The 17,123-nt window shown below is 41.2% G+C and overlaps 1 protein-coding gene across 4 annotated transcripts in view; it reads right to left on the bottom strand.

Annotated features, from left to right (window-relative positions):
• Positions 1-17,123, bottom strand: part of PRKN (parkin RBR E3 ubiquitin protein ligase) — a 1,413,568-nt gene that overhangs the window by 653,441 nt on the left and 743,004 nt on the right. For all 4 annotated transcript variants that reach the window (XM_045294462.1, XM_045294464.1, XM_045294465.1 and 1 more), the window contains exon 6: positions 16,245-16,360. In XM_045294462.1, the coding sequence (XP_045150397.1) occupies positions 16,245-16,360 (116 nt within the window). The remainder of the gene's footprint in view (positions 1-16,244; positions 16,361-17,123) is intronic.

The following is a 17,123-nucleotide window of genomic DNA, read 5'->3' as shown; positions in this document are numbered from 1 at the left end:
AAGAGCAATTGAATATTGAGAAACATTCCAGCCCAGTCCAGATCAAGTCCATGAGTCCAATATTAACCCATATGTCCGATAACAATCTATAAGATCCTCTTCAGACTCAGGAGACACATGCAATGATGCTGAATGCAGAAAGATCACAGGCCAGTGGGATGAAAGTCTTGTGGATCCGGTGGCATTGTAAGCATCTCAGGGCTGGCAGAGGTCTCCGCATGGTTCCTTCAGCTCTGAAACTCTGACTGCCTCATGTGGCTTCTCTTCAGAAATGTCTCCAGGGGGTGAGCCTTGTCAGGAGAGAGTCTCCATGGAAGTGAGCTTAGAGAAGAGTGTCTCCCATTTCCAGGCAGGAAGACAGGAGTTCCCAGAATCCTCAGCAGAAGACCATGCCCACACAGAAGCCTCATTGGCTATCACCTGATTGACACGCTAGACTCCACACCTTCACTCTTAATCCTCATATTGGCAAATGATATAATTACCACATATAGGTAACATCATTTTAAATGGAGAAAAGGTTGAAATTGTCAAGGATTTTGTCTTGCTTAGCTCCACAATCAGTGTTCATGGAAGCAACAGGCAAGGCAAAAGACATATTGCATTAGGTAAGTCTACTGCAAAAGGTCTCCTTAGATTGAAGACTAAAGATGCTACTTTGAGGACGAAGGTTTGCTTCACCCAATCCATGGTATTTTCCATTGCTTCCTATGCATTGGCAAGTTGGACAAAGAATAGGAAAGACCATAGAATAGATTCATTTGATTGTGGTGCTAGAGAAAGAATATGGAAAATAACATGAACTGATAAAAGGACAGACTGATCTATATCAGTGAGGCCAGAGTTCCCATTAGAGGCAAAGATGGCAAGACTTCATCTTACATACGTTGGACATATTGTCAGGAGACACCAGTCCTTGGAGATGGACATCATGCATGGTGAAGTGGTGAAAAAGAGGAAGACTCTCAATGAGATGGATGGACACAGTGGCTGCATCCAAGGGCTCAGGCGTAGGAGCAATTGTGAGTATGGTGCAGGACCAGGCAGTGTTTCGTTCTGTTGTGCATAAGATGACTGTGGGTCAGAGCTGACTGTGTGGCACCTAACAAGAACAACGTCCATGGACACTTATTATGGATCCAAGTAAAATCAAATTTCATTATTTTCTCTGTTTGTCATCACCCTATCTATTGGGTCTACTGTGAGAAATTTTGTTTTCTTTACATTGAATTATAATCTATACTGAATGTAGTTTCTGATCATTTCAATAAATGCTTTAAATCCACTTGGCTTTCAGCAAACAATTTTGTGTTATATGTATGTTGTAAGCTGCTAACAAGCTCTCCTCCAATCCTAATGACTTGGTTCTATATCAGCGGTTCTCAACCTGTGGGGTGCGACCCCTTTGGGGGATGGAACGACCCTTTCACAGGAGTTGCCTGATTCATAACAGTAGCAAAATGACAGTGATGAAATAGCAGTGAAAATAATTTTATGGTTGGGGTGGGGTCATCACAACATGAGGAACTGTATTAAAGGGTCGCAGCAGTAGGAAGGTTGAGAAGCACTGTTCTATATAGAGTATACAGCTTTTCAGAAAATTTGCATACATATTGAATGAGTCTTTTTCCCATAGAATCCTTCAATATTCCAACCCAAGGCTTGCGTTTGTCTTCAGTTCTCTCGCCTAGAGCAACCCAAGCATGTTGTTCCTCAGTAGTTTATTATCTTCAAGTCTTTGCATATTCCATTATCTTGCCTTTTCTGAGCCACCCCTTTAAATCTTTTGTTCACCTATTTTACTTCATTAGTTTTTCCATTTGCTTTAGATCAGTGGTTCTCAACCTTCCTAATGCCACGACCCTTTAACACAGTTCCTCAAGTTGTGGTGACCCCAAATTTTGTCTTGAAGCATGATATACCATGGGTAATAGTCTTCACATTGCGTACTCTCATGAGAGCTTATCTACATGTGGGTGGACCGGCATCTCGGTTCCTAAGACCATCAGAAACCTGTGTTGAGAAGCGCTGCTTTAGATACTATAATTTCAAGAATCACTTTCAGAGTCTCATTTGACATTCACTTTACTCTTTTCTTTTTGTCCCGTGCTTTAAATGAGAATTTTCTTTCTTCATGGGAGATATTCTGATGTCATCCCACCACTGGTCTCATCTCTGTGGCCAGGTATTCAGTGCATGAAATCTACTCCTGAAATAGCCTCTAAATTCAATTGAGCTGTGTACCCAGTGCCATATTTTAGCTCTCACGGATTTCTTTTAGTTTTCTTCAGATTCAACTTGAGTTCACATATAAGCAACCAATGTGCTGTTCTAAAGTTGGCCTTGACCTTGTTCTGACTAATCATGTCAAACTTCTTCATCTCTTTCCATACATTTGGGTGAGTTGATTCCTGTAAATTCCATTGGATGAGATACAGATATATATTTGCCCTTTCTGTTGTTGAAAAAAGGGTATTTCCAATGAATAGTTTATTGGTTTTGCAAGGTTCCATCGTGTGAACTTAGTTTAATTTATATCACCAAGGCCATGTTTTCCACCTCCTGACACTCCTTTATCTTTTCTGTCTTCTACGTTCCAATAACCAGTAACTATCAGTGCATCCTGATTACATGGTTGATCAATTTCAGAGTCTAGAAGTTTGTAAAAATCTTCAATTTATCCACATTTGTCATTAGTGATCAGTGTGATCATACAAAATAATTGTATGATTTTGCCATCCTTTAACTGACAGAATTGTGCTTTAGGATATATCTTGGAATGTTATTTTTGATACAGGAAACGATATTTGTTCCTCTTCACCATGACATTTCTGGCACATTTAATCATATGATTTTTTGACTGAAAATAGCTGCCACCACTTCTGGGCTCACGAATGCCTACAATATCTCTTTCAAGCATTCCATTTTATCGTTGACAACTTCCAATTTGTTTATACTCATACTTCATACAGTCCATACTCCAATCAGTTTGCAGCTGTTTCTTCTATTTTGAGTCCTGCCACGTCAGTAAATGAAGGTCCATCCACCTCACTAATGTCACCTCTACTTGCAGGAGATGACCTTACCCAGTTGTATTCTGAGTGTCTTCAAACCTAAGGGGTATATATGCTACCTCTATATCAGACAGCCACCCCTCTGCTGTTCATAATAGATTGATAGATCTTCTTCCTCGTCCGTCTTAGTCTGGAAGGTCTGCTGAAACCTGTCCATCATAGGTGATCCCACTCGTATCTGAAATATCAGTTGTATGGCTTCCAATCAAAGCTGCATGGTAGCCAGCACAGTATGACAGGTGGTGGTATGTAACAATACCCAAACCAAACCAAACCAAACCTACTGCCAATGATGGATTCTGACTCATGGTAGCCCTATACAGGTTTCTTGAAGGTTTTGAAGATCTTTATAGGACCAAACTGCTTTATCTTTCTTCCATGAATCAGCTAGCAGATTTGAACCATAAATCTTGTGTACTCCGATGAGTGTAATCTACTGGGTATAAATGACCATAGGCTTTACAATCTACATAGAACAAGTTTCTTTGTCAGAGTGACACAAATAGGGGGAGGAAAAAAACACTCACAGAAGAGACCTTCTGAAAGCAATGCTTTATAAACAAAGTGTGACAGTGTCCCCATGTACGGTTTAGCAATTGGTAGGAAATGGGTCAATGCTGTAATGGTCCAGTAAGTCTGCCTTGCTGGGGGTGACATGTGTTTCACAGGACAGAAGATCACAAACAGGCTGCAGACATACAAACATCAAATGTCAACTCTTGCCTACCAGGTAAGCAACACCCAGCAGTCTCATTCACTTTTCCTTTGAGAACTCTCACTGGTGAATACAGAGGACCATGTTCCTTCTGTGTAAGGCACTAATTGCGGTCACCTGTTATGGGCCTTCCCCTCAATGCCAACAACTGAGACAGCTGTCAGTATGAAGACCCAGGATCAAACTAGTGAAAAGAGAGACAGATGTGGGTTAGGAAATCGTAGAATATACTGTTACCTTCATCTTGCATTCCAGACACAGATCCTGTAAAGAAGCACTGACAATGGAACTTATCAGTATCTTCGCCAACCTTCTCTTCCTCAGACCCACCAAGAGAAGGCTGCTTGGAGGGAGTTACAGAGACGCTGGCTAGAGGTGTCACAGGGATGAGTCTAGCACCACCTCTGGTTGAATAAAAGGACAGCATCTCATGAAGGCTGCACAACACTTGGGTAGCACCTACGCTCACAAGCCCCTCCTATGTCACCCTCATCCTTATCATCAGAGAAACTTGTATCGACTAATACACAGTGGCACATTGGCTTGAGCAAAGAGGGGCAACAAGATGGAAAAATTTATCTTTTGGACATTCAGTAAAGAGGTGTTTGTCCAAAAGAGTGGCCGGATGTAGAATCTTCCTTATGCTTTCTCAGAGCATAGGGTTAAGATGCACAATAACCTTACAACTGGAGGATAAAATGGCAAACTTGTTAATTCAGAAAATCTTAAGAGCCTTTTTCCTGTAAATTGTTGACTCAGAATTAAACTTTTGGAGGTTCCTTCTCTTAATGGATAGGCAGGTGACATAATTATAAATTCCTTTGAAAATTCAGATTAAAAATCCAACCCTGCAGATGCTAATGCATGTTTTTGAAGTGCTAATGTGAAAACATATTTTGGTGAAACACAGTAGGATGGTAAAGTCATCCTTACTAAATTTAAGTAACCAGAGAACAGAAATAGGCAGGAACAAAATTGTGGGGTACAATTCATCTGTAATTTGGAAAACAAATTGTGTTATCCTATTTAAAAGGTGGGAAATCACAGTTACAATAATTAGAGATATTTTTAATAGAGTACCTGTTATCAAACTAACAAAAATTAGCAAGGCAGTGAATACATAGTCTCTTTGTATTCAATCACATTTTAAGAAAGTTTCATCCTGGCAAAAGTATAACAACTCCAAGACAGTGAATTATTGACTGTGGCTCTTCTACCCATCATCTCACTAAGTTCCCCCAAACAGCCTTTACCTGATGAGTCTGGGTATGACAAGGTGGGGGAAGATATGGAGGGGATTCTGTATTAGGCCATGTTGACTAGAGAAACAAGTGCAGTCACACTAATACATGTATAAGGAAGAACTCTGTATCAAGAAGTAATTATATATCAAGAAAACATCCCAGCTTAGTCCTGCGCAAGTCGGTAAGTCCGATATTAGTCCGTAAGTTCCTCTTAAGACAGACACACAACTATATGCAATGATGGAGAATGCAGGAAGATCATAGGCCTCTGGACCACAAAGCGTCAGGGCTTCAGCAGCTTTCACTGTGGTCAGTAAGTAGGAAGAAGGAAGCAGAGAGAGAGAGAGAGAGAGAGAGAGAGAGAGAGACCTCCAGAGAGCTATCATCTGTATCTTGCTTGCACTTTGAAGTGAGGTCATCAGACTGATTGACAGGCTAAACTCTAGCCCTACATTTTTTATGTATCTTCAAGTTGACATGAAGTTATGCGACTAACACAGATTCGGTGGTGAGTGCTTGCTACCAGAATTAATTAGGCTTGCCATTTTGCTGCATATAAAATGAGCTGTCTTAGAAGGAGGCGGTGGAATTTCACTACCAGCAGGAGAGGTGGGCCAGGAGGGCAGAGAATCCTCAGAGACTGCATCTGGTTTGCACTTCTCGCACTGAGCCCCTCACCTGACCTCACTGGCTCCCAAAGCTTGGGAATGAGAAGATCCATCAGAGGGATGACTGAACTTTGGATGTGGGACTTCCTAGCAGCCACAAGTACCTGAGCCATATGCCTTCATGCTGTGAGTTCTGGGTGATCATTTTAGTGACCTGCGGAACCCTTGGCCATCAGTGAACATACTGAGGGGTGAGGGTGGTGGTTGATGTCAGAGATGATGATGTGGGACAGCAGTGTGGAAAAATGGGATATATGGGATATATTTCACCTCCATCTTCTTGGAGGCTAGCCTTGTGTGCACTCCCCTAAAAGACATCATTGCAGCAAATACCTTCATGCCAACGTAAGTGCCCCTGATGTTTATAAATTACTGTAATACTTCTAAAGTTTGTTGGAAATGTCCAATCAAACTTTTTGAATAATTATGTGTACAACATCATCAACTTTGAAAGCTTTATACAAATGGATATACTGCATATACTTGAGTATAAGCCAATCTGAATATCAGCCGAGGCACCTAATTTTACCACAAAAACTGCATTTAAAATGTGCTGAAAAACTCAGCTTATACACAAGTATATACAGTAAATTAAAAAGATTATAAATAGACATTAAACAAATCTTTCCTAAGTTCAAAGGAGAAAGTAGCTAAAGGCATAAGCTTAAAAATGGTGTACCAGATTTCAATTATACAACTGTACAGGTGAACTTTTCGAGGATTTTTTTACTTGTTCTAAGAACCTCTTATACCAATTTTGATTTCTATTAGATATAGTTATATTGATCACACTATATTCCTTAGAAGGGAGAGTGTTGATATTCTCATTTGTTTCCTTTGGACACATCACCATGAAAGAACAATCAATAGGTAAAACACGCATTTGATAGAGAGCCAGCAATGATGACAGAGCCCTGAGTGACACCGATGGACACTGATGCTGAAAATACAGACCGTAGGAGGTCAGTGGTCCCAAGGCTGAAGCAAGACCAGACAATGCTTTGTGTTGGTATGTGCCCAAGGGCCCCTTGAGTGGGGCCAGTTCTATCTCAAAAAGCAACAACAACATGGTCATGCCACACAAAAATGAAATTGAAAACAAGTAAAACCCTTTCATTTTACTGTAACTGCATGTGGTGAAACTTCAAAGTCACATTAATAAACCTAACTTGTGAGTATCTTACAACATACATTTTATAAAAGCAACTGTCAAAGAAATTTTTTTGAAGAAAGGGCAAAAGACAGCCCCTGTGATAATAATTGTCCATGAAATATTTCATTATTTTAACTTAGAACAAGGCAGAGTTAAGTATGCTACCTATCTTCACTTAGCATATGGGAACGGAACACCTGGGTCTCTAACGCAAAAGAATAGAACTGGGTCAATGCCGCAAACCACTCTCTAGCATGAATATTAGCTGCACATGGATCAGTAACCTAAATATCAGAACAAAAACCCTTTGAAGAAAACATAGGGTAAAGATTTCAGGCTCTGCTCTGGACAATGAGTTCTTACACCTGACATCAAAAGTCTGAACAACAAAAGGGAAAAAAATAGGTCAATTGGACATCGTCAAACTGTTAAACTTTTGTGCATCAGAGGACTTAATGAAAAAATAATGAGAAAGTCTACAGACTAAGAGACGATATTTGAAACTTTATATCTGATATGAGTGTAGCACCCAGAATATATTGAAAACAAAAACCAACCAAACATACAATAATTCAACCCCTACAGCTCCACAAGAAAAGCACAAATGACCAAATTAAACTTTTTAGGACTTGAATAGACATTTTCCAAAGATAATACGCCAATGTCAAAAACAAAACAAAATAAAAAGATGAAAGCTCATCCATGTATGGGATACACCCAAACGAAAGGTGCTTAACCCTGTCTCTCAGACCAGTAGACAGCTGCAGACAACTTTGCTCTGTTACACTTTGTCATTTTACCCGTACAGTGACTGCCTGATAAGAAAACTTTATGTGTGTGTGACATGGGAAAAAGTGAATTTAACAAAATTCAAAGAGTTGTCTTTCCAAATATTACATCTTTCCAACAAATTGGTGACATAGTGCCCCCATAAAACAAGCATGAACCCGAAGAGGGAATCAACACACATTATCTGGAAGGACACATGATGAGCATGTGGGCCAACTATTAAGGTTCGTTTGTTTGTTTGCTTTTTTAAGGTGATTGAAAGCTTCAGAGATGAGAATAAGGCTTGGAAAGTTGTGCTATGTCAATGTTCCCACGGCGACAATATGTGCTAGTTCTTTTTGTTTTTTTAAATAATCATTTTATTAGGGGCTCATACCACTCATCACAATCTGTACATACGCCATCTGTGTCCAGCACTTTAGTACATATGTTGACTTCATCATTCTTACGACACCCACTTTCCACGTGAGCCCCTGGTGTCAGCTCATTTTTCCCCCTCCCTCCTCACTCCTCCCTCCCCCCAATAATTGATCATTTATTATTATTTTATCATATCTTACCCCATCCCACGTCTCCCTCACCCACTTCTCCGCTGTCCGTCCCCCAGGGAGGAGGCCACATGTAGACCTTGTCCTCTGTGCATGTGCTAATTCTTAGTGGGAAGCAAAGACTGCCCTATGAGGATTTCATTAGGAAACTGTGCCCATCCACCACACAACCCTGATTTCATCCTTTTAGACCTGTCTTCTGATCCCCAAATTCAAAGGACATCCCAAATAAACACATTTAGAATGTATCAAGACGGAAGTTGTTTGATGTTTTTGACTGAAGCTGTTTTGATGCTCTCTGAATCAAAATGCAGAATCCCTCAGGAAGGGGCCGACATGGAAACTCTGCCTTCAGAAGTGTATAGACTTAGTGGGTGAAGGGAGGCAGCAGACAGAGTAAGACACAAAACAACAACAATAATGTATAAATGGTCAAGGATTCATGAGGATGGGAGAGTGAGGGTGGGGAAGAGTGGGAGAAAAGCAGGAGGTGATACCAAGTGCTCAAGAAGAAAGAAATTGTTTTGGAAATGTTGGTGGCAACATGTGTACAAGTGTGCTTAATACAATTGAGTGATGGACTGTCATAAAATTTGTAAGAGCCCCCCAATACAATGATTAACAATAAATAAATAAAATGATAAAAAAGAAGTGTATAGACTTAAAATGGAGACTAGATCAAGAAAAAATAGCTTCACACTTAGATATTTTTGCTTAATACAAATTTCTATGATTTTATATCAATCCTCATTTTACTCAATCTCAGAAGTTCAAGGTCACTAATCACTGTTGTTATATTTAAGCACCTTCCAATCAAGTCTCATCGGCCCCCATGCACAACTGAATGACACACTACTGCGTCCTGTGTCAACTGCTATGCTTGAGCTCACTGCGGCGACCACTGTGTCAATCTATCTCACTGGTAGTTTTGCTCTGTTGTGCTGGCCATCTACTTCTCCAAGCATGGCGTCCTTTTCTAGATCTGAGCCTCTCCTGATAACATATCAAAAGTATTTGAGACCAAGTCTCAGCATCCTTGCTTCTAAAAAGCAGTCTGGCCGTTATCTCTTGGATGATCTATCGGTTTGTGCTTCTGGTAGTACATGGTATCTACAATAGTCTTCCCCAACAACGCAATTTAAAGGCACCGATTTTACTGTAGTTTTCTTCATCCGTTTTTCAATTTCATATGACTGAAAATACCACTGCTAAGGGCAGGCACACCTTAGTCCTCAAAGTGAGATAATTGTGCTTAAAGATTTTGAAGAGGTCTTGTGCAGTAAATTCGCCCAATGTAATACATCATTTGATTTCACTCTTCCTTTTGCCCGCCTCTTACTCCATTAAGAATTTCACCAACATACAATTCATACATCATATATTTCAACAGTTCTCTCACATTCAGAAGAGTTGTGCAACAATCACGATGATCAATTCCAGTACATTTCTTCTTCTCTGTAGCCGTCCGTTGTTAGCTCCCCATTTCCTGACAGCCTCCCTGTCATGGTACTTCACATCATGCGTGCATGACATCATGAGTGCTTCTTCCATGAGCACTGATAGTGGGATCCAAGCAAATTAAATCCTTGCCAATTCCAATCTTTTCTTCCTTTATCATGATGTTGTCTGTTGGCCAAGTTGTAAGAATTTTGGTTTTCTTCACATTGAGTCTCAATCTATACTGAAGGCTACTGTTTTTACTAATTTTCATCACCAAATATGTCAAGTCCTCCTTGCTTTCAGCAAACAAGGTTGTATTATCTGCATATCACCGGTTGTTAGTAAGCCTTCCTCCAGTCCTGATGCTGTGTTTTTCTTCAGATGGCCCATTGTCTCTTACTATTTTCTCAGCATGCAAACTAAGTGTAGTGAAAGGATGCAACCCTGGTGCACACTTCTCCTGATTTCAAACCACCGAAGCCAGCATTTCCTTCCTGTGCTTGAAAAACTCCCTTTTGGTCTATGTACCAGTTCCTGATGAGCATGAGGAAGCATGATAGAATTCCCATTCTTCTGAAAGTTACCCCTAATTTGTGATGATCCACAAAGTCGGATGCCATTAATAACTTCATAATACAAGAGTAACATCTTTCTAGTATTCTGTGCATCCAGCCAAAATCTATCTGAAATCATCCATGATACCCATATGTCGCATCCTCTTCTGAATCCAGATGGAATTTCTGGCAACTTCCTGCTGAAGAACTGCTGCCACATAATGCTGAGTTATTTCCAGCGAAATTTAACTTATATGTGATATCAGTAAATTATTGAGTAATTGTTTCATTCTCTTGGGCTGCTTGTCTTTGGACTGGACACAGCTATGGTTATTCCCAGTCACTGCTCAGATAGCTGTCCGGCAAACTTCTCTGCATAGAAGAGTGCTTTGATGTTCCATTGGCTATTGACACAACTCACCTGATATCTGTCAATTCTGGAACCTTCGTTTTTGCTAAAGCCTTCAGTGCAGTTTGAACTTTTTCTTCAACACCATTGGTATGCTGCCTCTCGAAATAGTTGACTGTTGACCAATTCATTTTGTTACAGGGATTCATTGTACTCCTTCCAACTTTGTTGAATGCTTCCTCCATCATTCAATATTTTGCTGTTGGAATTCGTCGATGTTTCAACTTGTGGTTTGAAAGTTTACTTCAACTATTTCACCCTGAGATATTCTGGGCATGTTCTGTCTTTTTGGCTTTCTACCTCAAGTTTGTTGCACGTTGCATTATAAGACTTTATCTTGTTTTCTTGAGGTGCCCTTTGACAATTTCTGTTATTTTACCTCATAGTTCCTTCCATCTACTTAAGCTCCTCTCTGTCCAAGAGCAAGTTTCCGTCTATTCTGACATCCACTTTGATCTTTTCTTTCCTATCTTTCTAATGGCTTTTTGCTTTTTTCATAAGTTATGTCCATGATGTTCTCCCATAACTTCTCAGGTCTTCAATCATGAGTGTTCAATGCATCAAATCTGCTCTTGAAATTCAGGTGGGATAGACTCAAGGTCATATTTTGGCTCCCATGGACTTGTAATATTCTTCAGCTTTATCCTGAACTTCCATGTGACATATATTAATGGTCTGTTCCACAGTCAGCAACCTGGCCTAGTTTTACCTGCTGATATCCAGCTTCCCCATTGTCCCTTCCCACAGATGTAGTCAATTTGATTTCTCTGTATTCCATCCTGGAAGGTTCCTCTACAGGGAACATGTAGCTATTTAATGACTGCCATTCTTTTCTAACAACAGACTGCCATCTAAGTCCTAGTGAAGGCCGCTTAGTAACGCCCACCATCAGAACATGGACTGAAATCCAGACGGTGACGACACGCAAGGTTGACCTGAACAGATATAAAATCGGTCTAGGGAGGATTTGCAATATTGCCCTAGTCGGGCCAGTGGGGGTTGCTAGGCCCCCCACGGTGACAGTTAAATGAAAAGATAAGACATCTGAATTTCATGCACAAGTACCTGTGACATCTTTAGGACACACCACTCATGCAGCTGCTCGCCTCAGAAATGTACACGGTTCACCATGGGAGAAATGAAGGTTACTTCTTGGCATTAAAACTGACATGATTCACATTTCAAAGTTCCACAGCCTGTAAAATCTTTCTTCTCTGTTTTCATAAGTAACTGACCCCAAACAATATTCCTGACTAATTTACATCCTGTGTGTTAAGAGCTGGAGAATTGATTCCCTCCATATTCTGACCAGTTCCTTTATACTCTCATTTTTTATTTATTTGTTACTGGACCTAAGTGAGATTTGGAAAATCCCATTCAATTCACAAAGAACTCTGAAAGGAAACGCGCTTCATCTAGGAAGAATTGTGTTCCTATTTGTTGAATCACCTAAGACAGGGTTCCTTTCATTCTGAGCAGCAGACATTTATTTAATGTTCTTTGATGGTAAGAGTTGGGCTGGATACTGAGGTGAGGGTCAGTCAAGTCTGCATCGCTGTCAAGTTTGTCTGTGCCTTTCCTCTGCCTCTCCTTAGAGGAGACAGACAGACATATACACCGCTTGTTTGCTTCAACTCAATGGACTTGTCAAGAGAAGTTCACCCTTCTCCATGGCTCTGTGTCTCACTTTAGTGCACATTATTATCCTTCAAATTTAAGTTCACCTTCCAACCTCATCTGCTGGCCTTGCCACTGACTGTGCGGAGAACGCTCCGTTCTGTGTGCGGTGAACAGAGGAGAAGAATGGAAACCACACTGACCTTGGCTTAAATATTGGTTCACCCAGTAACTTGTGACAGGGCCAGAAGGGTTTTTCATACTCAGCCTCAGTCTGAATAATAGGAATAGACATGGGAGAATAAATAAGTTTAAGCCTAAAGAAAACATTCCAGGTCATGAAATGCTCCTTTTTACCACGAAAGAAGGCAATGTGATGCCCTTTTATTTAAAGCCTCCCACACAGAATAGTCTATTTTGTGGATGGGTGTATAGCAGCTCTCCCTCGAGCCTGGATTAGAGAAGGCCCTACGCTTAGTGATGCTTCAGGACTCCTTACAGAATAAGTAGAGGGAACTTACTCTCAGGGGCGTGAAGTGCCCTGCTTCATGCCACAAGACATATCACTGAGATCTCCTCTTTCATCTTAAAAAGAGAACACTGAGCATCATCGCCTATACTACCCTCTATTTACTAAAATAAACACTGGGTATTCACCATCAGTTAGACTGACTGATTGACTTATCTCTATCTTGTAAAATCAACCCTCTAAAATATCCTCCCTAATTAGATGAGGGTATCTTTTGCCTCTATGACTTAATATGCCTTTCTTTGATAGTATGCAGAGTATGTTGTGCTAATAATAAGTCAGGATGTGTGTGTGTGTGTGTACACACATATATATCTATATGCCATCAGGGACTGTCTTACAAACACACACTCAAATTGCCAACAATGCTTTCATCTAGAAACAGAGGCACTTGCTAGAGAGAGTTACGTACAAGATTTCCGTTAGAGCACAGTGAAACAGAACTGGGTTCTGGGCCCACACTGCACATAATCCAGTGCCTGGAAAAGACAATGGGTCCCTCCCGATCCCAAAATCTTCAGGGAGGGTAACTTTGACAGGAGATAACCATTTTTAACTCGGGAAAGGTAAGCTGGATAAAGAGCTTTACTTAATTATGGAACACAGGAAAGCAATGCCAAGGATGACCAAAGGTATACTGAGAGTTGACAAGAGATATGACAATGTCCATTATAATGCAAAAGAACTACTGTCCCCACTTGTGAACTTTTTGATGAATGAATGAATGAATAAAGGATTGGATGAAGGAGTACCAAGAAAATGTCAAAAACAAACAAGCAAGCCAACAAACAAACAGATAAACATGCAACTCGTTCTCAACCAGGAACTCAAAAGGACCAAGTTCAAGTGGATTGGGGAATAGGGCTTCCTTAATTTCCAGGTCCAGGCAGAGCTTTGGGGATGGAAATCAAACAACTAAAAATGTTAATATACCAGAAAATATTCAGAGAGGGATGTACCCAAACATAGGCGATAACAATCTAAAATAATGCCCCTTTTTTTCTGGAGGGAAATTTAACAATATGTACAAGAACCTTAAAAAAGTCTATTGTCATAGATGTGCTAGGTCCATTTTTATGACTGTCCTTAGATTCAAAACATACAGACATCTGTATAAAGTTTGACATTTACTTTACTTAACATACCCCAAAATATCAAACCTAGAAGTAACTGAAATGCCCAACAATGGGGAAATGGTGAAGTAGACAGTTGCCATGTGAAAATACCACTGCCCCACCAGCACAGAGATGTATTCAAGCCTGTCACTGAGCACGGAGGTGGCACAGGGCCTGGTGATGCTTCATTCCCTTACACACAGATTGCTACCAATCAAAACTAAGGAGACAGCAGCTGATGACATCAAACATCCTCCATGTAACAGCACCATCTACAATACTTCTTTTTACACAGGGTTTTACATAGTTGACTTCATGGGAAGAAAGATTCATCATGATGCTGCATTAAATGGAAACAGAAGTGCAAACACACATTTCCAAAATGATACCAATTTAGCAAACATCTACACACACATGGATTTGGGGGGCATCATCAAAACACTGGAAAAAAGTCAACAAGTATTCTTGATTCAAAAGGTTTAAAAGCAATATAAACATTTCAATCATTTACTGTGAGTAGACAACTTTTCATTCCAATAGCCAAGCATCATTAGAAATAAACAACATCTACAATGATCGCACAATGTACAAGCCCTGGTATGGTAAGGTCCTCGTGAAGGGATGGTATGGGGCCTTTCTACACACAAACTATAAAGAGAGAATCACTTCCCCTGTCCTGCATGCAGGTCACCCCCCTGTCTTTTGTCCCAGCATGCCTTGTCCATGACAGGCCCTTACTCACTCAAGCACACACACATAAACCTAAAGAGTCACAGTAGCTTCTATTTATAACACCTTGCAAAAGTAATCATATGAACAATTTTATTGAAACAGTCAATATTTTTCCCCCAACAATGATCTCCCTGTGCATCCAAGTGGCCTATTTCTTTTTAAAAATGTTGCGAGCTATTCATGAAAAGGGGACCGCTGAGCAGCAGGGTACACAGAGGCCATGCTCGTGGGAAGACAGTAGGATCATCACCACATATTTTAGGGTCATCTTCATCAGCTTTAATGGAAGATTTTTAATACTGGCTGGTGGGCTGCATTCTGACAAAGAGAAAAATGTTTTGAGTTCTCCTCCAAAAAAGTGAGAAGCAATTTTAATATCACATTGCTTTCCAAGCAGTTGAGCCTACCTGTCTCGCCCTTGCAAATTGCTACCCTGCAACGCCAGACGCACCGTCTCTCCGTTCCTCACCTGCAGCACAGGGAGAGCAGCGGCCTTGTGCAATTGTTACCTTGCCGGGAAGTGGGAGAGCGCATTGCTTGTGCAGTAGGTGCGGGGCTCCTCCTCACAACGGTGACGAGATAGTCAGACTCAGCTCACCTTCATTCTTTCGTGGAAACCCATTCTGTGCAACAGGCAGAACTAAGCATTTTAGGCTTTGCCTAGTCAACAATCTATTGGGATTCATTAAAAAATAACCATACCATGTGAGGACTATGAATTTAAAACCATCATGAAATCATGGCTGGGAATATGATTCTGAAAGTCCACCCAATAGAGTCCCAGAGGCCAAAGACGCCGAGGATTACTCGACATTATTCATTTGTTCCTTTTGGTATTTCAGGAAAAAAGCTATTCTGATCTGAGAGCTCAGACCCCCTGTGTTGCCATTTGAGCCTCAAACTAACCTCTCAGGATGTCATGAAGCTCCTTGCATCAAGTATGCTCATTTGAATATTGTTGAGGAAGGGGTCTAGCCTAGATGTTCTCCTTGGCAGAGGAAATAGAGTGATACTTCCTTGAACTTTGTTATCTCTTCCTAATTCAGACCAAGTCCTTCTAACAGATCATCTCCACGGACCCATTCGTTCATTCCATTCACTGGGGTTAGAAATAACCAGGGTCCCAGATGACTTCCAGGCTTGCAATGTTGCATGTAAACGTCTGTGACTTCCTGTGCACCCTGACTACAACTACACACAGGTATGGGAGAGGCCTGAGGTGGGATGCAACAGACATCTCTAAACTCCCATCTTCCAGTCGACACCCTATAAGTAGAAGTGGTACCCTATAAGTAGAAGTGGTATGCACGCAGTGACTCCATTTCTAATTTTAGCCTCGTGTTTTCATCTTACATTAGAACTCACTGGGATCAACTACATGAGTTGGTCTTTTAATGTCAACTAAGATTACACTGTTTTAGACATAAGTCTCAACATCACGCGCAGCCCAAAATAGCCCAGAGTGCTGTTCGGTTACTAACAAAGCTCAGTATTTGACATCTCAGATCATTTCATCACACGGAAATGTGCTCAAACGGGGACATCATCTAGCAACATTGACATGTTCAGGACAGGGAGGCCGCAGAGGAAGGCTCGCATGGGGCAGTCGAGTTGTGAAAGGAAGGTGCTGCAGGTGACAGCATCTTCCAATCCTTACCTGATGTCGGTACACGTGATGCAACTGATGTCTCGACTATTGGTGGTAAAAAGGTTCAGGGCCACTGAAGTCTCATTGTCACTCGTAGGGTGCGCTCCGCACTTAAAGAAGAATTCCTGAAAGAATGAGAAAGGTGGTCACACACTTGGAATTCCGACCGGCCATTTCCCTACCCTGTCATAGGGTATGAGCAGAGTCTGCCGCAGTGACATGTCCTCTGAGGGATACCAATATCCCTGGGACAGCTGGACACCAATATCCAGGATGAAAATGTACCAGTGGGGGTGGGGGGCTTCACCATCTTGTCTTTTCTTCTTTCAGCCAGTGAGCTGGGGAAACAGTCAATGCCCTTAGCTTAGCTGTGCCCTCTGAAAAGAGAGTCAGGAAAGTAGATGGCACAACAGTTAGGTGCCTGGTTGCTCACGCGTGACAGTGACATAATCTCCTGTCAACTTGTGAAGGGGTCAGCCTGGCAATCAGGTTGCAGCTTGATGACTTCATTGGGAGGTGCAACAGAAATAAATAGTTCACTGGAGATAGGACACACACACTCTTCCTGGGAGACATTCCTATTGATAAACCACATGGAGCTATGCTGATGAAGCCATAGCCTTGGAGCGGGAGGAGCTGTCCCATGCCAGCGCTGAGATGCTTCCATCACCACTGGACCCATCACTTTCCATCCACTGGCCTTGATCTACCTGCATCCAGCATCATCGCATGGTGCATGAGCCTAAAAAGAAATTTATGGACTAGTATTGACATATGGGGTAATACCAGACTTATGGAATTGATCTGGACTGGGCTGGGATGTTTCCTTAATCTACAATTGCTCTTTGATATGAAGTTCTCTCTTACACACATATGAGTATCTATGAA

Source organism: Echinops telfairi, unplaced genomic scaffold (assembly GCF_000313985.2).
Source record: "Echinops telfairi isolate 266 unplaced genomic scaffold, ASM31398v2 ScPeMD7_3533;HRSCAF=4204_0, whole genome shotgun sequence".
NCBI lineage: Eukaryota > Metazoa > Chordata > Mammalia > Afrosoricida > Tenrecidae > Echinops > Echinops telfairi.
This window is presented reverse-complemented; position numbering and strand designations above follow the sequence as displayed.